The sequence below is a fragment of the Oreochromis niloticus genome, linkage group LG23 (assembly GCF_001858045.2).
Source record: "Oreochromis niloticus isolate F11D_XX linkage group LG23, O_niloticus_UMD_NMBU, whole genome shotgun sequence".
Classification (NCBI taxonomy): domain Eukaryota; kingdom Metazoa; phylum Chordata; class Actinopteri; order Cichliformes; family Cichlidae; genus Oreochromis; species Oreochromis niloticus.
Window position 1 is genome coordinate 44,107,282 of NC_031986.2, and position 23,165 is coordinate 44,130,446.

Sequence of the window (23,165 nt, forward strand, 5' to 3'; positions counted from 1 at the left end):
AAGTTGAAGTTTAAGCTCCAGCAAACGTCGTCTTACTAATTATTAATATATAAAACTTTTCCCCCAGATTTGGTTTTGATTATTGATCAAGTTTATTGTAATGAGGCCTGCTTCTACCGTAAAGTCAATATTCAGGTCAGTAACGTGGAATGCTGTTAACGATCAGGCGTTTTGTATGTGCAGCTGCACGTGCACTTAATCACAGCCAGTGTTGGGAAGGTTACTTTTAAAATGTATTCCACTACAGATTACAGATTACATGCCCCAAAATGTATCCAAAGTATTCAGAATACCTTACAAAATGTATTTTGTAAGGTATTCTGAATACTTTGGATTACTTAATATATTATCAAGCTTTTTACAACTACATGAATGTACTATTGCTGTGTGATTTATTACTATTACTGAAGGTTACTCGCCATACCAATACCAACTACATGTTTAAATCTTAATATAAATGAGTAACAGTAGGTGGACATTAGGTAAGGCTGCACTTTTTGCAGTGATCTTGTATAGAAAACTATTCCGCGCGTATATAAAACAGGTCCGCGGCTCCAAACCGTAGTAAAGGGACCTCTGGCTAATACGTCGGGTTCATGTCGGGCTCGGAGCCGAAAACTAGCTTTACTTTGTTGTCTGGGTCAACTTTGCTTGCGACAGACAGAGAGAGGCGTTGAAAGGCTGCTCCAACAGAACTTATTGTTTCGGAGGAAAACACGAACACAGTGTACAGTCGAGCTTACTTACAACTGGGCTCGTCAGGCACTCTGTTTGGCTGCAGTGGTTATTATTATGTTTACATGCTTCCAGCTCCCGTTTCTGCTCGGTGACAGCTCGGACTTTTCCTTTTTCTCCCTCCCTCGCTCACAGACACATCACGGGTATGGCAGTCCATTCTCCCTGCAGCACGGACTACACTGCCCATCAGGCTGCATTCTTTAGGGCCATGCCTGTAACACTCTGCCTATTGCCTTCACGTCATTATAGAGGTGACATGGCGGTGAGATTGAGACACAGGCATTAGAGCCTCTAAATGTGTGTTTTGTTTGGGTTTCCTCCAGCGTGGAATTACTAAAAATAGAGAGGGCGATCGTGGCTCAAGAGTTGGGAGTTCGCCTTGTAATCGGAAGGTTGCCGGTTCGAGCCCCAGCTTGGACAGTCTCGGTCGTTGTGTCCTTGGGCAAGACACTTCACCCGTTGCCTACTGGTGGTGGTCAGAGGGCCCGGTGGCGCCAGTGTCCGGCAGCCTCGCCTCTGTCAGTGCGTCCCAGGTTGGCTGTGGCTACAATGTAGCTGCCATCACCTGTGTGTGAATGTGTGAAAAAGGCAGCACGGTGGTTAGCACTGTTGCCGCACAGCAAGAAGGTCCTGAGTTCAATTCCACCATCAGGCCGGGGTCTTTCTGTGTGGAGTTTGCATGTTCTCCCCGTGTTTGCGTGGGTTCCCTCTGGGTACTCCGGCTTCCTCCCACCGTCCAAAGACATGCAGCTTGATGACAGCTGGGCAGTGTTGGTCAAGTTACTTGAAAAAAGTAATCAGTTACTAATTACTGATTACCTCCCCCCAAAAGTAATCCCGTTACTTTACTGATTACTTTTTAAAAACATAATTTACAACCTGAATAGGTGATAAAGCGATAGATCTTTCAGCCCAATTCTACTTTTTCTGCATAATCCATCATACAAAATGTAATCAAATGGAAACGTCTCTTTTTAAAACGTTAAATCTTTTAACTTTATGCATCAAGCAAAAACTTAATTATATGCAACATTCTCTGACTGGAAGAAATTTGTTTAACATTTAAACCTATTTTCTGCACATTCCAGCACATAAAATAAAATATTTTTTTGTGTTTACACTCACTCTTTCAAATAGATGCAAGTGAAACACAGCAGAAAATAAATAAAATCAAAGACTCAGCGGTCCTGTTGCTCTATTTTCACCTGTAAAGCAGGACCGGGGTAGGCGGAGGTTTACCCTGCTGCAGGTGTGCCGCGGCGGTCAGTGGAAGAATCCGCGAGTTTCTCTGTGAATTTCCCATTACGTCATAGTACACTCGCTGCTTGCTTGGAAGTTTAGGGGTTTTTTTCGCTGTAAAAATAAGTTTTCTTCCCACGCACAACGGACACTAATGTTTTTGTCACTTTTTATGGAATCAAACTCAAAGTAAGGTCAGTACTTCCACGCTTTAAACGCTGCATGCTCATACTCTCTCCCGCACTCGATATATTATCCATTGTTGATCTGTGAACAGCTGTTGTCACGAACGTCGCACTCGCTTACGTCACTGTCATGAGACATTCTCGCAAAAAATCACGGTTTTAGTAACGCAGTAACGCAGCGTTCCTACGGGAAAGTAACGGTAATCTACCGTTTTTGCAATGGTAATCCCTTACATTACTCGTTACTTGAAAAAGTAATCAGATTACAGTAACGCGTTGCCCATCTCTGCAGCTGGGAGAGGCTCCAGCGCCCCCCGCGACCCTGAAAAGGATAAGCGGAAGCGGATGCATGGATATTCTGAATATCACCTTCTTAAACGGTAACTGTAATGGAATACAGTTACTCATTTTGTATTTTAAATACGTAACGCCGGTACATGTATTCCGTTACTCCCCAACACTGACCATAGCAATGCGCCCTCCCTGGATTCAAGCAGATCATCAATGCTGTATTTACAGACTTGTTGTGAGCATTCTTGATTTCCAAAATTGATTTATCCAAAAATATGAATCTAGGAGCGCCCGTAAAACGACAAACATGACCATGAGAACAATCTGAATCAGGTGACCATGTGCAGGTTTCACTAAAATCCGACCCAACATTTTAGGAGTAACGACACCTGTGAAGGAGGCACAGGCAGACGCCTCACCATTGCACAGGCTCATTGGTCCATATGTAAACATGTACGTGGAGAAAGACGCCCAAGTGGAATCGGGTTACATCGCTCACATGGGGAACTCTATAACAGTGCTTATGCTTTCTTTTTGAACAGATAACAGGAAGTCAAGGACGCAGATTTGCCGAACACTTTAATGAAACATGAGGAAAGCATTCCTTGGTACCAAACAGAATCATGAACAAACCACCAGAACAGACTAAACTGATTAAAAGGCCTGGCTGGTTGCAGTAGGAGTGGGTGATATGTATGGGATTCTCTGATGGATCTGGACGTTACACCATGTTGTGATGATGATACATATTGTGATATCTTATAGCGTTTATAGATAAGTGAATGGGAATGTCGGTTTTTGCTTGATCTGGTGATGCCTGATAAATACAGATGCTTTAACACACAGATGCACACAATGTCATTTATATATTGCCAATATGCTGTCCAGCTCATTTAATTGCACCATTTCCAGTAAAAGTCTTGTAGCTATACCTTATCAGTCCATAAATCTGTCTTACAGTAACCGTCATATCACCCAACCCTACTGTGCAGACAGTCAATACAGTATATAGAAGACTGAAAATACATGCAGTGCCCTTGTGTATTAAATTGAATGACTAATGTTTACAACCGTAGCTCAAAAAGAGCTAAACCAATGAAATCAAAGTCACCTCAACAATTTGGGTGGGGGAGAGGAAAAAAAAAAAAAAAAGACAAAATGGAAAACAAACAAACAAAACCCTTCTGCAGTCCAGGTCTACAGACTGTTAGGGCTAAAAGGGGGGGAAAGAAGTCTCTGCAGGGATGAATGAGGGATTATGGGAAGGCTGGGCAAAAGAGGGGAGCAGGGATGAGACTAGGAGATTGGAAGTAACAGGGTGGTGGGACGCAAGGCCGATTCAGCCTTTCGAAGTAGTGTACCCACGCAGGAGAAGGGAGATCGCACGGGATTCAGTGACCTCCTCAGGAAGACAACCTTCCTGGTCTGTGATAGTTGGGTCAGCTCCAGATTTCAGCAGCAGATCCACAATTTCAACAAATTCACACGCCGAGGCTACAAAAACAAAACAAAGTCACATAGTCACATCGGAAATAGAAAGAACAACATGAAATGTAGGATATTTTAAATATTTCGTCTCCCGAGAACAAATGCATAGAACTCCAATTATCCATCCCATCAGTGGTGAGTATCCTTGAGTTTTTATCCCCATGAGGTTCTCATGTGTGTTTAGTGAAAGGTCTCAGCTGTTGGATGGATTGCCAAGATGGGCGTTACAGAAACTCGAGTCCTCGTATGAAACGATGAATAAACTAAACACTTTGACAACACGGAGGTAAACAGTTTCATTTGTCCAGTTTTATCAACTCGAATCACTGAGACTGCAGCTTTAGCAATATTTTATTAATGAATGAGTTTTAACCAAACAGAGTTAATGCGGTTCCGTTTCATTTAGTTTTAACTGGTTAATGAAATACTGAACTACTGTTATGATGTACTGGGTTAGAGTGAATTTGCCTTATTCCTTCTTCATACTGTGGTTTAATACAGTATGTAAAGTGCTGCAGTTAATGAAAAGCTAATCTGCAGGCCCAGCACTGACACTGGCTTGGACCCGAGCTTCCCTCAAACACTTCATTTCTGCCCCATTGGCAATTTGTACCCCACTAAAAGGGTCTTTCCCCTCCCAGTGTAGAGTGGAGAGGGGCGGGGGGGCAGCGTGCACTTTCTTAACCCAGTTAGAGGGTTCCTTCATTCCCGATCTACCTCTTGCCCCTCTGACACACTCCCTCCCGGCGTCTATCGCTCGCTGCTTTTAAAGAGCAGACTCTGCTGTGCCATGTTCGCTGATGTCAGCAGCCGCAGTGATTGACAGCAAGGCCTTTTAACCTCCAGCTCAGAGGTGGCCGGTGGGAGTGTGCACGCACGGGATGCGATGTTACTTCGGAATGCATGCGAGTGTGAGAGCAAGCCTGTGTGCATGCTCAAGCTGCAGCTATGAATGAATGTATGAGGTGTGTAAGTGTGCAAAGCCACAAGAATCACTAATCTTCCAGCTAAAACCGAGTAAGAAAAGCTTGACTGTTTCTCCCCCCCAGCCACACTTGCAGCCCTCCTCTTGTTACTCTAAACAGTATTTTACTGAGCCAGCCTTGTGTGTGTGCGTGCGGCGCGTCTCTCGCCTGGGCCTTGAGCTGTAAAAAGTGGCTGGCCCTCGGGGGAGCCGTAGAGGAGGAGAACAATTTATGGTGAGCAGTAAACCCTCAATTAATCACTTGCCAGCCAGTGTGGCCCTGTGCAAAGAGAGGTGGGAATGAATTTTCATTCTCTGCTATTTGTCTCTTGGAGTTCATCGCTTATGTTTATTAGTCATCTTTTTATGCCCCATCCTCAGGGCTTCTTCTGGTGAGTGTGGGTGTGTGTGTGTAGATCTCCAGTGGGTAATCCAGCATGCCCACTCCAATGCCACCAAGCACATGGACAGATGGTGCAGCCACATGCACACACAGAGGCTCAGAGGACATGGGAAACGCCCCTCAGGGACATGTGTGTTGGGGCACGAGGGGGTCAGGGGAGTCTAAGGACCACTGCTGATTTCCTCTGGGAGGTCTAGTGATTATTACACACAGACCAACACACACAAACACACACATGCAGGAGCAAAAAGGAAGGAATGACAAACTTCGTGGAAAAACAGCAGAAAATAAGTGAGGAATAGAAAGGATAGAGCGGGAGGAGCAGGACTTAAAGATGATCAATTTTAAACAAAATATAGTCAAAGAAGGCGTGCGCACAAAAAACAAGCTGCTGTAAATAAAGTGAGAGTGTGCACGCAGACAACATAATGATGTCTGTGCAGAATAAATGTGGAATGAGATGAGCCAATTTGAAAAATAGGCACAAAAAGCTTTACAGCAAGGAAAGTGTTCACGATGCTTTCTTACCATAATGTAACGCCGTCTGTCCTTCATCGTCCTGCAAAAAGCCAAAAACAAGTGTTTAATTCAAAGGACCTGTGACAGAGCAAAAACAAAATACTTCACTGAGTGCACATTCAAACAATATCCACTTAACACAGAAATACTGCCAACATTTGGTGTGAGCTGTAAGCTGTCACTTTGTCCAAACTTCAAGAGGGAAACTCGCACCTGATAGAATACAAATTAAATATTTTTTGTGGACAAAGGGTGCTGTGTTTATGTTTGCTTGGACCAAAGGGGAATTATAAGACGATGAGATATTGACTTGAGAAACGTGTGACCTGAAAAATCTAAACTTTCAGCTTGCAGGTTTTTTCCAGCTCTGGTTAATCTGAAACCTAAAACTCAGATTAAAAGCGGAGCCATCCCTCCTTCAGTCATAGCTGCCCATCCAGCATCAACCCGAATCTAAACCGATTACCGAAAGATTGATTCCGTTCATCTGGATGTTTTCAGTGGGCGTCTCAGCTGACAGCAGGTTTCCAACCTTAGTTGTAATGTTTATATGACCATTACGAAACCGGATGAAAAAACGATGCATTGATACTGTATTTATGGAGTTTGAGTGGAAGAAAGGGAACATTTCTCACTCAAGTTTATGCTGATTTGGAAATTATTTTTTATTTATTTTATTTTTTATAATTAGACTATTGTATGGCTTGTTCGAAGTCTTAATTAATAAGTCAAAGCTCATACAAATCAAACTATATGGACAATGAGCAGGCCGGATCCTTTAACGTTGGCGTTCAGGTGTTCTCCGTCATTTTGCCACACAAACACAAAAAGCAACTCACCGGGCAGCCTGCCTTTAAACATTTGGTTTATTCTAAAGAGCTCACTAAATTTAAGTGTAGCACTTTTTTTCCCCCACCATCAAGTTAGTTTGTGGAATATCTAGGAGGTACGAAATGTCACAACCAACTAACTGCATTTAGGAACCACAGCAGCTCAGACACAAAGTGCATGCAATTAAAACAAAAAGAACTCAAATGCTGCACAAAAACTATTTGCTAGGAGCTCCGTGACATGTTTCCACACCAAAGCAGCTCCTGTAGGTATGTGTAGATGTCCCAGCACCTTTATCCATATTATGGATTTTAAATAGGTCAAGTTCTATTAACACTGGACTTTGGCTATATTTACATACATTGCATTAGTCTTCACATTTCACCCCTTTCATGGCTACTTTGTTACTCAGCCCCAACCAAATAAATCTTTAAAAGATGAGCCAGAAACATGCATATAAAAAACCAAAAATATCTGTAAGTAACCATGTTTATCCCTATAACATCAAGTGCATCATATCTGATACACGAGTTTGTGACCTCGACATTGTGTCTATGCTCTTTGAACAGATGATACTTGTGGTCAAAGGGTCAGCGGCAGCGATATAAATTCTTGTGTGAAGTGTTAGACTGAGGACAGCGATGGGGAAAATGCGCCCATGCGTGTCTGTAGATATAAAAGACAATTCTGACAGGCACTATCAACAGGAGATTCAGTTTTTTAAAATCACTGCTCCAGCCTGCATTTGCACCTCAGTGGTAATAAATGATCAAACTGTTGCCTCTGGCCTTAGAACAGGAGCAGTAGTTGAACAAAATTGAATCATTTCAAATAAGAGATTAAAATTAAGGAGGCTCTTGTAGCTCACATGTCACTGCAGTCAAAAAAAGATCCAAACTATTGTAAAATTATTCATTAGTCTTTCCTGTTTTGTTACTTCCTGTTACACCAAGCCACACCTCCTTCATCTCATTTCCTTATTTCACCCATCATCCTCGCCTCGTCCCCGTTCGTTCCTCGTCTCTTCTTCATACTTAATCCCTCTCCTCTACAATCCCTCATTTCCCTTCCTTCCCTTTCCTGTCTGCCTTCTCCTGCTGAAACCAGTGCAGAGTGATCCTATTGTTGTGTTTCTCTCCATCTCTCAGGGGCAGCACTTCAGGGACCTGCTGATTGGATTAGAGCTTTCTATTCCCTCTGGGTGGATCACAGAGAACAGATGCAAATCGCCACCAGCGTGGAAAGCGTGCAGCGGTTAACCCAAGACAACAATGCTGTCTGACTGCGAGTCAAATCACAACCTGTGATGTACTGCAGAAAACGTGTCAGTCTGAGAGTCTGGAGAAGAGCAGGCAGACCTGTAGCAAAATAGCTGCATTTATATATGTGTACATACATCTAACAACAAGAGGGTCATGTTTTAATCTTCTCAGCATTTTGTGTAAATAAGATAATGCTGCAGTGTATTAAACTCAACCAATTTTCCCTTTAGTTCACAACACAGACAAAGACTGAGCACAGTGGGAGGGTGGCAGATGTTTACAGCCAGGGCCAAGTGAAAGACCACGACGCACAGAAATACAGTTATAATTAAAGTGTAACGGCTTTAAGCTCTAATCTGCCTCCAGCGCTAATCTGCAGTTTGTTGTTCAGCAGCATAAAAGGACGCGTGTGTGCTCGTAAATGAAAATATGTGACTGATAAAACACTGGCCAAAAAAAACCAAAAACCTAACAATACACAGATGAGCATGCCAGCGCACGTGTGCAGCCTACATGCCTCTTGCATGTTCATGTGAGGGGGTCAGCGGCCTGTCCTCTCAGCGTTCCCTAATGCCCCCGGATCCAGGACGGAGGCTTGATGGAATCACAGGAAATTGGATTGTCTTCCATTTGCTTTGGAAGCAGCCAGGAAGAGACACTCTTTCCCCCCCCACAATACCTGCAGCTAGCATGCCCCCCTCCCACCTCACTCGTGCACCCAAGTTCCCATCCCATTATGGAGGCATGTTGCACCAAACCTCTGCTTTTACATGTCATCCAAAGTTTCCCCTTGCGATGCAGAAACGCTGGGCTGTATGTCAGCAGAGTGCTCAATAAAGCAGCTGCTTGCACAATGGCAGCAGGAGAGATCCAGCACTGTGTAGTGTATCACCCTAATGGGGTGGAGCAATACGTTTAGGAGCCGCATGGATAGGGATTGATCTATCAGTACACTTGCAATTTTGGTGAATTTAAGTCACACCAATCTATCATTTCTAACACACAAATGATGTGAAGCAAGATTGATGAGAGGAGGAGTGAATTAAGGAAATACAGAGATGCAGCATGTAGTCGTACTTTTAAAAAGATCAAACATAGTGTAACTAGTCCACAAGTGCTCAAAAGTGGGGAAAAAAGAAGAAAAAGAAAAAAATCGGATGTAGATATATTTTATTCTTTCATGTCTATCATAAAGTACCAGCCCCTCCTAAAAATATCAGCACAGGATTGTCAAAACCTCAAAAGTCAAAAAGGGAACAAATAAAAGAGTCTGTAGCTCCGTTTATCTGCAGAGGAGAAGGGGACAGTCAAATATGTTGAGTTCATTCCTGTAAAGCAGTTTAGACTTGTTTTCTTCAATGGATACTCCAAAACATTCAACCAAAGCTCAACTTCACTCCAGGATTAAGAGGAGAGGATCTAGGACATATCAGAGGTGGAAACTCAGCTCAGCTAGGGAAACGAATGGAACAAAGGTCTGCTGAGTCCCTGGGCCATTTATCTTATATTTAAAAAAAAACAAAATAAAACAGCATCTCTAAAACACTGATGCATATTATTAGCACACAATGCCTTTAGTCACTTCCATAAATCCTCATGAAGACAAAACAAAACACCATTTAGCACTCTATCAGAGTTTGGCTCTCTTAATGTGAGCAGAGTTACAGTTTTTAAGATTCAAACTGCTGCTTAAAAATGCCCGATAGGGAAAACGGCTAGTCTCTCTGAAGTGGAAACAACAGCTTAAATTCTTGAGCCAATGCCGACATGTCAGGCTGCTGCTCTTTTAAAGGCCAGAGGACTCAATATGCCAGTGGAGAGATTGGAGACCATTTCTCCTTCAGCTCTCTGTTCTAATCTCATTTTTCTGCGTCTCAGTAAACTTTCTTTGGGCTTTTCTTCCTCCGTTTCTCCGCCTCCTCCTTTTCTCCCCCTACTGTCCCTGACAGCAACATTAAACAAGTAGGGAAAAATGAAGAAGCAATTATGATTTATGATCAATGCATGCAGCAGCAGCTGCTGACTTTTATAATGACAGTGGTTGGGGAGGGAGATGGAGTGGATGAATGTGTGCGCGTGGGTGTGTGTGTGTGTATTGGTCTCCAGGGTGTGTGTGGGGTAGATGAGGGGTGAATCGATAGGCGGCTGGGATCATTGGTATGCAGATTCCAGCAGATAGCATTATGATGAGCAGGTGCCATCAATCAGAAAGAAGAGCCCAGACTGAGAAGCTGATCCTCCTTCAGTGGGTTCCTTCTAAAACTAGAGCAGCTACTGTGTCCCAAAACCTTGGACTTCTTGGACAACTTAAATGCACAATATATCAATCATATCAACCAGCAGAAAGCCATTTACCAAAACACATATGCAATCAGCACTCAGTGTCCTGGGCACTGTGTATCGCTTCTACCCTTCAAGCCAAATCTATTCAAAGACACTGATTCTTTACACAATAAAGGGATTGACGTGCAAAACCTCTGATAAGTAGACTGCTCCAAAAACATGATGGAAAAGCAAAAAATGCAGTACAAAGTTACGCAGATTAAAGGCTAAATATATGTATGCTGATATTTATACTTTGATTTATGACCAGTTCATGTTCCATCCAAATGAAATTTAACAGATTTGTGACGAATAATGAGCGACAAAAACAGACGAACAGCAGAAACTAAAAACTAAAACATGCTTTAAAGCAATATAAATATGAGCATCACTGGATCCCTTAAATGTTTTGGTGTCTTTATCTTACATTAAAATATCCATAAATTAAGTGAAACTGAAGACGTCACACAGCTGTGTGGCTGCCTTTGTTTGCTGCTGATGCTTCTGTGGACGTTTATCCTGACATGTGCACTGGGAAGGCCCCCAGTTAAAAGGATCTGCAGACCGGGCCCAGCCTTAATTGAATCTGGGTCTCCTCTCTGAGCTGAGAGAGGTAACCTTGCCATTCAGTGTGTGAGCACTGCCGCCCACGGTCAAATTAGCCCCAACACCAAACTCCCTGCCCTTCACACCTTCTGCGAGTGTCCTTCAGCTTCCTGGGTTTTCCCCATCTCTGTCACTCCTATATCTGCTATCACACCAAGCAGCTAAGCCTAAAGACATAAAAAAGTGACTGTTGATATTAAATGAGTTAAAGAGGGTTACAGTGTGTCTGCAGATCTATGTGCAGTTTCCACGTTAAAGAACTTTAACAGTCATTTTCCTTCCTCTCTGCTACAGAGAAAGGCAAAAAGTCTTTTCACTAAATCTCCATCTCTTCATCCACGTCTTCCCCTCCACACGTCTCGCCCCTCTTATGTCGCAAAGCTTGCTTGTTCCCATGGGACACCTTAGCCTCCATTAAAGCCATCAGAGAAGGAAGATGGGGTTGAGGCTGAGAATTAACATCGCCAGAGGCCCTCCTGCGGCTCATCGATGATGTTTAAAAAGAAATATATGAAATAAATAAATACATAAAAGAGTGTAATATGAAAATCAATGGGCAAGCAGTGGGGGCTCTGGCTGAGGCATTTGGAGTGAGGGACTCATAAAGCTGAGTACTGCAGGAGACTGATGGAAGGCAAAACACTTACTTTGTTTATTCTCTCTCCTCACCCCATCCCCTCCCCTCGCTGTCTCTATCCAGCTACCACTCTCTCACTCTCCTCTCCCCCTCTGTCTGCAACAGTCGAGGACAGCTTTAATGCTCCTGACAATTTATGTGGACGGTTAAGAACGATGGAAATCAAATAGTTGAGTGTAGGCAAGGCCCAGTGAGTGGCCAATAAGAAAGAAACAACAGCTGATGATGGCAAAGAGGACCGTTACCTGCTGGAATGGCTCTTTAGGCTGGACCATTACTGTCAAGTAGCTGGCTCTTTTCTGAGTGCTCATATTATAGATTCATAACTGTATCGGTGTCTGATAGGCCCTTTTTAACAGCGCACTGCAACAGCTTTTATTTCATCGAGTCCGGCTAATGTGCAGCAAGTACTAAATATGTATCCTATAACAGCAGCTTACTGCGTGACTGCTAAGATGACAAGTGCTGTGTGACGTGGAAACGATCCCCTGTGTGTATCCTTTACAGAGACGTGCTCCGATTCAGGCTGGCTTGAAAATGGCTAACATGTACGAGTTTAGTTAATTATGGTAAAAGGACATCATCGTGGATTTAAATGACTTTATGCACAAAAAGACAACACTTGAGTAACATCTTCAAGTCGTCTTTATATCTTCATAATCAGGTCTATAGGCAAAAAACAAAAAAAACAAAACCAAACCTGCAGTAATGCATCCATTCATCCAGGGTCAGGTTGTGGGGCAGCAGCCTAAGCAGCCCAGACCTTCCTTTCCCCAGCCACCTCCCCCAGCTCATTTGGGAGGGGGAAAACACAGAGGCGTTCCCAGGACAGCCGAGAGATTTAATCTCAGAGTGTGTCCCGGGTTTACCTTGAGTCCTCCTCCCTGTGTTATGTGCCTGGAACACCTCGCCAACTAGTCACCCTACTCAGACTCTCCGCCCTCTCTCTAAGACAGAGGCCACAGGCGAGTGTGGGGATGTAGACAGACCAGTAAAGTCAACAGCTCTGCTTTTACACTCAGCTTTCTTCACTACAGCTGACCAGTACAACGCCCATATTGCAGATGCAGCCCCAGTCTGCCCCATCAGATTTGTGAAAAAAAGATCCCGAGATATTTTAACTCCCCCCCTTGGGGCAACAACTTGTCCCTGACCTGGAGTTGGGCAACCCACCCTTTTCCAGCCGAGAACCATGGCAAAAGTGGAAGTCTTTAGCAGATCTGATAAACCTGGGTGCTGGTGTCCCATTAAGGGTCAAGTTCAGTGCATCCATTCTAAACATACCATCATCGTGCTGCAACCCAAACCCACGAACAAGCAGATTTACTCTCATTCTGTCTTAAATCTACCTTCTTGCCTTTTCCTTACTACCCTTCATGGCCCATTGGCTCTTGTATAGTAATAAAAAACCTAAGCATTTCCATTTTGTCTTATCCAGCAATGCAAATACTTGGAAGTTCTGCTACATTGGAAATACTGTATAGTAATGCCATCGAGCAATCATGCTGACTGAACTGCGACTTTGCCAAAAACAGCCCAATACACTCAGTAATGTGAAAGACAAATATTGGCAGTATGGCAAACCCTGAGGTCAGGTCAGTGTTGCATCACATTATCAGACCTCACTAGTGTCCATCTCACATCGTTGTTTACTCTGCCCACCTTCTGCCTTCACCTTATTGTGTTATCCATTTTCATTCCATTGATTTTTCCCTCCTTACCTTTCCCACCTTGGTGCATTTTCTTAATTATCCTATACATTCTGGAGGATCGAATTATATGCACAGAAACGCATGCACATGCGCGCACACACAATTATGACAAATATTGCTGGATATTTGTTATGACTGGGCTGACTGAGCCATTAGTTATAGGCGGCAGTGCTGGGAAAGGGGAGGGACACAAACGTGTAATAATACCTCCACCATAGAATTTCAATCAGCCCGCCATGGTGTGTGTGAGCGCATTTGCCACTTTGATCACACGAGCAGCCGACACCACAGCAGAGGACACCGATGAGAAGACTGTGCTGCTTCACTGCAAAACGCTCAGCTACTGTAGAGCTGCACCAGATCCACGAGGAGGTTTATGTTTTTGCTAATTCAGTGGGAGATTTAATATTGATACAGGTTTAATGTGCTTTAGTGAAAAATGTGCACAGATTGTTCGGTTTGATTAAAATGAAATGTTTTTCAGATGTGCCACTTGATTTGTGAAGCAGGGAATTGGCACAAACCAAAAATATTTCTATTGTGAAAAAAGGCAGTCATGCACTTCTCAGTAAGCACTGTAATTTTTATTTATGCTCCATTTTGACCTTTTATATTTTTAAATTAATTAAACATGCAGTGCATCCACAGCAAGTCTGGATTATTAAACCAAGAAGCAAAATGACCGTTTCCTGGATTTTGTAGATCTTTGTCGCTAAGGCCAATTTTCTTGGGTCCGCCTCCTCAAAAGTAAGACTTTGCAGGTTTTGTAAAATGCATTCTCTCTTTAAATTCAAAACGGTTTAGATCAGGGACCGGGCAGAGACTCAAATCCAGGCAAGTGGACGGCTTTGGAAAATTATGTTAGAGAATTTATGAAGGAAAAATTATGAACACTAAAAGATGAGTGATAAATGCAGTACGTTTTGGGAGGTACAGGGGAGAAAAGAAATAACTGGAATAATCTGGTAATGAACACATCAGTTGCAACTAGTTTTGAAGCCTTCAACCTGTGGATTTACTCCAACGCAGTGCCAACATTTGGCAGTGTGTGTGTGTGTATAAATAAATAACTGACACATTTCCCTTGCATTATAATTTTTGATTTGAGTTAGAACGTCTTGAATTTTTGACAAATCTTTAGGTTACTGTCATAACTTAGGATCTCTGAAGCATGAGTGAATATTTGGCTACAGGCTATGTATCAGGGCCCTTCACCTGTATGTTAAGACAAGATTGATTGTGTATAGTACACAATCAATCACAACTACAAGATGTAGTTAAAAGCAAGTTGAGGTCTGACTGCAGGCTTATTAAAGCTGGGTGTGTGGATTAGTTAGATTACACTGGTTTAACAAAAATGCATGACATAACTAACATTTGGTTTTTCCAGTTGGGGCATTTATGAACTGACAGGAAATGAGTAGTGTAGCATGCACCTCTTTGCTGGTGAATGAATGGTTTAAGATGAGAAGCCAACATATTCTATAAGCTAATGTCTACATGCTAATAGCTTTAGATTAGAACAAATGCACAAAGTGCTAATGTGGAAAATCTTCAAAGATTATTTAAAGTTCTTTCCTGATCTATGCAGACATTCAGCAAAGTCGAGGTGTCCCATGGAGACAAATTCACTGTTTGGCCTCAATGAATAAATCAACATCCACCTCAGTTTAAGTCCACCCACTCCACTCACTACAATATCAAATCAATGCATCCTTGGAGAGACCGTGTCATTACAAATCAGCTATACAGACTTGAAGCCACAGTGTGCCCTTTCCAGTTTTACACAAGTGGCGTGCTCTGCCCAGTTCTTGGAATAAAAACGTTTAAAAAAAGGTAAATAAAGTAAAACATCTCAAAGGCCAAACTTCTCTCACACAAGACATCTGCAGGTCCCACGTGCAGGCTGTGTGTATGCGACTTGTGTGCACTCCAACCACCAATTGTAGGCCACCCAGTCAGATATTTATTACTATTGATCTCGCTGGTCCTGGCTGAAGACTTTTGTTCTGCTGGCTCAAGGCTCTGACCTCAATTAAGTTATGAATTTCTATCTGATAGACTGATAGACTGGGAGTGCTTGGGCCCTGCCGTGGCCACGCTACCACGCTGGTTTAATTAGAATTAGCGGTGCTGTGAGTCGCCCTCGCTGCCTCATGGATCATGTTGTTTTAATATAAAGTAGAGGCGGAGGCAGAGAGGGATGGAGTGAAGGGGATGGTGGCATTGGCTGGGTGGGAGGGGAGAGTGATGAGGAGAGGGGAAAAGAGAGGCAGAGGGACAGGCAAAAAGCAAGTGAAAGAATGCGAGACGCGGCCGTGGTGCTTAAAACTTTGGCTGCATTTTTCCTCCCATCACCTACCCTTAATGCTCACTTCATGTTGCGCATTGAGAGCCTGTTGGGTTCACCTGCATGTCACCTGTCTGTCCTCTTTGTTAAACTAATCCTCCCTCTGTCACCTACGCTCTTAGTAATCCCAGTCTAAGGCCGACATTGTGAAAGTCTACCCCGACCATTCCTGCTAGTCTGGACCTAAGCCGTACCTTCTTAACTCCTCCACTACTGAGTATACCCTTTTTATAAATGTGTTTCCGTAGCAACCCAAAGATTAAAGTGTTTGGGATTTCCACCTGAAAAGCAAAAGTTGTCTGTGTGTGGGCAATGAGGCTTAGCCGGGGGTTTGAGATTACAGCATCTGGACAGCGAATGACCACGTGGGGCCGTGTGGGACATACTCCTAAGCTTCAAGGTGAACAAAAAGAAAAATATCAAAAGTCTTGATTGGGAACAATGTAACTGAATATCTGAAACTTGTCTTGCTTTGATTTATTTTTTTCCAGGTGAAAACTGAAGGAACCAAACTGAATCAATGAGGTAATATTGAGAGAACAGTGTTGTGGTAAAACAGAGTGAATGGTTAGTGATGATTTCTGTTGAACTTTTTAAAATACAGACAACAAGGCGGGCTGACTGAAATGGTAAACCAGCCTGTGCTCAGAATGCGTTTCCCTCTGAAGATTTATTTTGACAAAACTTGTGCGTTTGTGTTTAAACGTGTATTCATACGCAGCAGCCGTAAAAGAACTTTGCTAGCTGCCTTTTATTTAGCAAAGTGCGTTATGAATGTCGTCAAAAGAAAGACTATTTTAACAGCTACAACTGGCAAGTATCAATTTTACAACCAAGATCACGTAGGACCATTTTTCCTTTCCATGGAGCAAGAAAGTCAAATCAGTTGGCATATAATCAAATCTGCAAATGAAATAAAATATTTTAGCAACGGACAAGATTTTTGACTATGGAGACTTGCTGGTATTCACGTATAGACAGAGTTCTTTGACTAATCTCCTTTGAGCAGACTTTGGTTGACCAAAAGAGAGAACTGCAATCCCAGAACTCATGGCTACCGTTTGCTTTTTATTTATCTTACATTTAGAGACCAATGCACCGGGCAGGACGTCTCTGAACAACTAATCCACAAAGACTCGGCACTAGCTTTCCAGATTGGTAATATGTTCTTTAAGTAGTTGCCAAAAAATGATTCCAGTTTTTATCAAAGCATAATTCAGGTATTTGTAATACTAATTATATTTAACCTCCTAGGACCTGGCGTCCACATGTGGACATCACATTTTGGGTTGTCTACACCAAAATACTAAATTTTTCTCTACAAGGGCCTGATATCCACTTACGAGGAGGTTCTACTGCCACTGTTCTATCGAAATTTAAAGCGAATGTCCTCATATGGCTCTCATTTTTCTCCGAAACAAAAATCAGGTTAAAAACAACAACAAAAACACCCCCCCCCCAAAAAAAAAAAAACCCCACATGTAATTCTTTGTTTTTACATTCATCAGGTCCCAATCAGCCCAAATGCAAAGAGAAATTAAAAATGCATGCCATGAAAGAGTTCGGGTCTTAGGACGTTAAACAAATTTACAATGAATTTTCTCCTGTTTGGATCAATTTCTCCCAGTGTTGGGATGTAATGAAAGTCCTAAACTGCAACTTGCTAAATACTTTAATATAAATACTAAGGTGGTATTTATATTAAAGTCTTAATTTCTCCTATTAAAATGCATTTGTCTTGCTTGCCCCACTTGCTCTGGGTGTATTAGTCGAGGGAGCAGCGCTGCAGTGGAGGAGCAGCAGGTTTTACTGCACCATACCCAGAGCCTGATCTACAGTTGGCAGATCCGTGTATTCAAACACAGACAGCTACCTATTGTGGTCCCTTCCCTGCCTTGATCCTGGATTAACTATCAAACGAGCCCTTAATGCAGGTTACCAGGGTTTGGGAACAATTCACTAAAACAATCAGTTGATTAATTTCAAACGATTTTCCCTCTTCTGCCAAGCAAATGATAATACTTTTGTTTTTAACTCCAAGCCCCCCTCCCCTTTTTTAATCAACAAATTAAGCATAAATCATGTTTGATCTTTATTTACTGGTTGCTCGGCAGTTGGTAGAGGTCGAGAGAGATTACTGGGCGCACTAATAGGCTACAAACAACCCAAACATGCCTCCGTTTCCCCTCGTGAACAACCTCTCACATTTCCTTTGTATTAAAAACCCCCAAAACAAAACAAATATGAACCATTAAAACTACCCGTTACATTTTTCATATTACCTCAGTGCAACAAAAATAATTCCCTTACTTTCTCCACTCCTGAGTGAACCCCACGACCAACCAACAAAAGGACGTTCCAGCATGTTCTAATGGGAGGCATATTGTTCTGTAAGCTTTACAAAGTGAGATAATTTGGCATTGCAACAGAGTGGCATGATTTAGCCGACTATATTTTTCTCTGAGCCACCTCTTTGCCACCTCATAAATTTGCTTCCAGCAGCTCTGACACTGAGGTCCAGTTTCTTAATATTCAGCCTCCTGCACAGACTGTCGGCCGTGCTGCAGTACCTGAGAGACGAGCAGGTGGAACATTCCCGGTGGCCTGAATACATGAATTCAGGAGAGTTTGCGATTGTGCAGAGATACAAAAATCCTGACTCTGAAATGTGTGTTTGTTTCTATACCCATGTTTCCACAAAAAAGATTTGAAAGACTGAATGTGATCAGTTTGAGTCATTCACTAATGCCATCTTCATTCTGTTTGATTCAGGAGGAAGAAGGAAATAAGTAAACAAAACATGAAATAAATTCAGTGTGCCCAAATTTAGCCGATCCATTATCCAATATCACGACCTGGGCAGAGACTGAGGTTTCCCCATTTTGACTGCTGAAGCGTCTTCTCACTTAGATGTATTATTTTAAAGATCGATACATGACTGTAAATGAGTTACATTTACAAAAAACAAAAAGGACAAGCTTCCATCTATACATCAATCCTCTCCTGCTGTCATTATCCTGATATGCAGTAAATCATCAGTGAAGTGTTTTGCAGTTATCCTGCTGTTAAGTCTTTTATGAGCCATTTGACACAAATCTACCACCTCCCTGCGAGCATTCGAAACAAAAGAGCCACGCATGACCACAAAAGAGAAAGTCATTTGTGAAATGTCCTGATTATGTGGGTTGTGCAACGTAAAACAATTTGCCTGATTACTTCCAATTGATTCGTCCTTACAGTTAAAACCTCAGCGCGGGCTGTTGCACTGCACTGTGTCATGCCGCCGTGCAGGGGAACAGGAGTAATTTCTCCGATGTGCAGCTGAGCCAGCTTACCAAAGCTAAAGCCTCCTGGATGCTACTAAACCTCAGGGAGCCTAAACACTAGGTTAGCTACCAGCTAACTCAGTCGGCTAAAACCCTGAGGGATTTGTCTGTGGCACAAAGTGAATTAAAGGTGACCTTCTGAAAAGCATGGAGAGAAAAAGAAAGAGGGGAGTGGTGATGCAGGAGATGTCACCATTTTCTTTTAGTTTACCTGTCCATGTACAAACGAGCAGCCTTGTCCACATATGTGGACCTGCCGTCCACATATGTGGACATCACATTTTGGGGTTTTAGACCAAAATACTCAATTTTGCTCTACAAGGGCCTGATATCCACCTACGAGGACGTTAAACTGCCACTGTTCTATCAAAATTTAAAGCGAGTGTCCTCATATGTGGCTCTCATTTTTCTCAGAAACAAACAAAAAACAAAACCTGGTAATTCTTTGTTTTTACATTCATCAGGCCCCAATCAGCCCAAATAGCAAAGAGAAATTAAAAATGTATACCATGAAGAAGTTCGGGTCTTAGGAGGTTAAAGGACATTTTTACTATCAAAACACTTTCTTTAGAATATATAAAATAAGGAAAAGTGTTCCTCACCTGAATGTTGATGTCTGCTTTGTGCTGTAGTAATAAAGACACCATCTCCTTGTGGCCTCTGTCACAGGCCCAGTGCAGGAGAGCCCGGCCCTGCAAAAATAAAAAAATAACGGGTGTACTATAACATCACAAACACATGCAGGGATGACCGAACTTCCAAAGGCAAGGATGCGTTTAAAGTAGCGTGATGCTCTCAGTGTCATGTCTGGTCAGACCAAATCAAGCAGGCTTGATACAAAGACACCTCCTCACCTCTTTTCTTTCTCTACCTCAAAGAAAAAGAATTTAGCCAATCAAGCTTTAAAACATGTTATGAACGCCCATTCAAAAATCAGAGCCTTTGGACCGGTCCATAATGAGCTGCGTATAGAGACGTGGACTTTGTGCATACAAGTGTTTGTATGAGGCCAAACTTGTACGCGGTTGAAGCAAAGTCCAAAGTCTTCAAGGCGAATTGCAGAATGCTGCAAAGGTTGATTGATGCGATGCTGTGCACAAAACATGAGTAGCCTCCCTTCTCTCTCTCCCTCCCTCACACTCATGCACCATCCTCTCCTTAGGTCCAAGATCCTGCTCTAATAAAACCACACAACCTCATTTTTCAGCGAGGCCAATTAGGTAAAGCTAACTCTCCAAGTCCAATTCTGTTGCTTAAATTATATTGATCACCATGGCTGCATGTTAAAATGGATACTTATAAGCTGGGCTGGAATACCAATAAGTTGGCCTCCCTCTCCCAGGTGTGCTTCTGCTGACTGTTGCCCACATTTTCACTGAAGACCAAAGTGTGCAGGTTCCAGTGGGACATTAGACAAACTGTGGAACTCCAAGTTCAGATGCAGTTTGTCACTTTTTTTAATCAAGAACCATGTTGTGAAACTGAAGGACTTTAACAGCACACAATATTTGTTCCAAACTGGATGTGAAATCGCCATAAGAGTATTTTTGCAGATCATCATGGCAGCACTGGATATTTGTGGATATTTAAGTTCTGTCATAATCAGATTTTTAATATTTAAATTAAAATGTGGCCAAAAATGTTTGAAGTCAAAGTTACCATCAACAAAAAAAAAAAATAAAAAAATAAATAGTGAAATTAAAAATTTCATTACTCTTTTTCCCCAGAAACCTTAAAGCAGTACCTCTGATCACGGCTAATATACTGCTATTGAAGAAGGTAACCCACGTTTGTGCTGGCACTCTGCTCTGATAGGTCAAAGTGAAAACTTCTTTGTTGTAATCAAAATGGGTTAATTTCCTGACCAGTGTGGAGACTGCAAGTGCACCTCTGCAAAAAGTTGAAGACATTAGCAAAGGAAGAAAAGAGACAAAAAAACATGCATATATTTGCTTATGTCCTCCATCTCATCCTCTTTTATACACTCAGTCCCAATAAACACTTTGAGCACACAAACCCACAGTATCCAAAACATTTACCCCACCGTCCCAGCAGCTAACACAACCGAGCTACATAAGATATTGAGATTCAGCTGCAGAGATTGTGAAGGAGCCTTTAGTGTTTCCTAGAATACAAATATGCTGTACGCTCAAACATGCTCTGAAGCATGCTCACACTACAACTAATCTCCAAATGTAACACCACCACTTAATGTGCTGAAAATCCAACTATGAATTACATTCTCAGTTCACTGTTGCCACATAAAAAGTTCTCCAATTCCTGACACGCTGACTCAGAGTGACTCAACTTTAATTTAGATGAATACTGCTGGATTTTTAAAGACAAACCAGATTTATATAAACACGACTGTAATAAGTTCACAGATGATGCTTTTAAATATGGAGCTTTTTAAAAAAAATATAATCAAAACAGTTCTGAATGTGGTCTGATCTACATGTACAGATATTATGGATCAGAACTGAAGCAAAAACACTACATGTGATCTGTTTGGGTTATCACCATTTATCATCCAAACTGTGTAAATAGTTGTCAGTTGGTTTGGTTCAATTATAATCTGAACGCGTTACATAAATAAAAATGAGGGGGGCATTTTTCTATCTAGTGATAGATTTTCACTGAATTTTATCAGAAAGGGAGAACGTTCACATCCCAAAATCTTCTGACAGGATGAGCTCGCCTCACACATTCTGATGCATTTTTAAATTTCTCTGCCTTAGAGTCTGAGCTCTAAGGCAGAGCTTTTGTTTGTTGGTTACTACTAGAAATGTGTAACACAGGTGGGTATTTGATCACTGTCCCAAACAGTGAATGCTGGGAAGACAGCCTTTCTGTCTCTGAGCCACAGATGCAAATAATCGCTTCTTGCCAATAGAAAACTTCACTACTGCCCTCTCCTGTCCAGCAAGCTGAATTACAGCTACGAGGCCAACAATGGCTGGGGACACAAAGCATTGTCACTGAGGTCCTTCAGCCATCTGGCCTTTGACTGTGAACTCACCAGCCGACTGCCTGTTTATCTGAATAGCGGCTGTGATGAAAGAGGCTGGGAGTGAGCCATTTGGCCTGGCTGCTAACCAATCAAGGACAGATGAATGGAGTTCAGGGTCAATCCAGAAAACACCTCCTGATGCTAATAGCCGCTCATACAATTTACGCATTTCAGTCAGAGCAGCGATTCCTGCGTGTGGCCACAGATCACTGAAACCATTATGTAACGACGGCTGCGTGAGCTGCATGAGCTGTTCCCCCAGTGACCTGTATTTTTCATGATACGGGTCTGATCGTTTTTACCTTCCCCTCCCACACAAGGGGTCAGAGCCCTGCAGCTGTTACAGATTCAGCACAGACACGTTAGCCATACAATGAAGTTCTTCCTGACTCTGATTTGAATTTGCTACTATAGGTCTGTTCTCCTGCATTATGTATGAAAACTACAGTACTGTCATGGCAATCTATTCAAGTAACACTTTGTCAAGTCAATCATGCAACCAGTGGAGTGTGACTGAGCTTTGCAGATACCTCTTCATCCCTTATATTGACGTCCACATTCTGGGAGGTGATGGCGTTGGTGATGTATTCGATGTTATTGTCTCTGCAGTAGTCAAAGATGTTCTTATCCTCTTCCCTGAGAACATGGGGGGAAAATGAACAAGGGTCAGTTACAGTAATATTTATGATTATTAATATGGTTCTCCTTAAACTGGGATTTCAGCAGGTTAGGGTTTGTTGTGCATTCACAAAGCAGTTTAAGCAAACTACTTTCAACAGGTTTCTGGAAACAAATGTTGCCCCTTTCTTTAGCACCACAACCCAAAATCCATTCAATGTTTTGGTCATGATATGGGAATCTTTTCATTAGCAGTTTGTGTAGCTCGTCATGTGGTCCTTCAAAATGCTTAATATGGAAAGTACGGGTACACCACACAAGCAACATGTTGTCACATATGGTAGCAACTAGCATAGTGAAGCAAACAGAAATAACAGATAACATCTCTCATAGAAAAGCAGCAGCCACGCGTCCCAGATCCCTCGGGAGCACTGGCATATGACACATGCACACAGAGAGCCATCCCACCTCTAATTATCTCTCTGTGTCTCTAATCACCTCTTGGCATTGGGGACAGGAGTGCATGCTGGGAGAGAAGAGGGTGCAGTGGTGGAGGAGAGATGTTGGGTGAGGGGGAGAGAAGGGGCAAAATCTCATTTAGAGCTTTACGCCTTCCCTTTCCTCTGCCCATGGTGGCCATTCAGATTAATTCAATTTAGTGCTC

The 23,165-nt window shown here is 42.4% G+C and overlaps 1 protein-coding gene across 2 annotated transcripts in view; it reads right to left on the reverse strand.

The window, feature by feature from the left end:
- Positions 1-3,014: 3,014 nt before the first annotated feature.
- The window catches only part of acbd6 (acyl-CoA binding domain containing 6), a 31,213-nt gene continuing 11,062 nt past the window's right edge, over positions 3,015-23,165 (reverse strand). The window contains exons 5-8 of one of the 2 annotated variants that reach the window (XM_005479146.4): positions 22,414-22,519; positions 19,476-19,565; positions 5,837-5,867; positions 3,015-3,947 (exon numbers count right to left, since the gene is read on the reverse strand). In XM_005479146.4, coding sequence (XP_005479203.1) covers positions 3,793-3,947; positions 5,837-5,867; positions 19,476-19,565; positions 22,414-22,519 — 382 coding nt within the window. In that variant the 3' untranslated portion in view covers positions 3,015-3,792. Of the gene's footprint in view, positions 3,948-5,836; positions 5,868-10,391; positions 11,344-19,475; positions 19,566-22,413; positions 22,520-23,165 lie in introns of those variants that run through there. The other variant, XM_025903163.1, reaches the window with a different exon arrangement.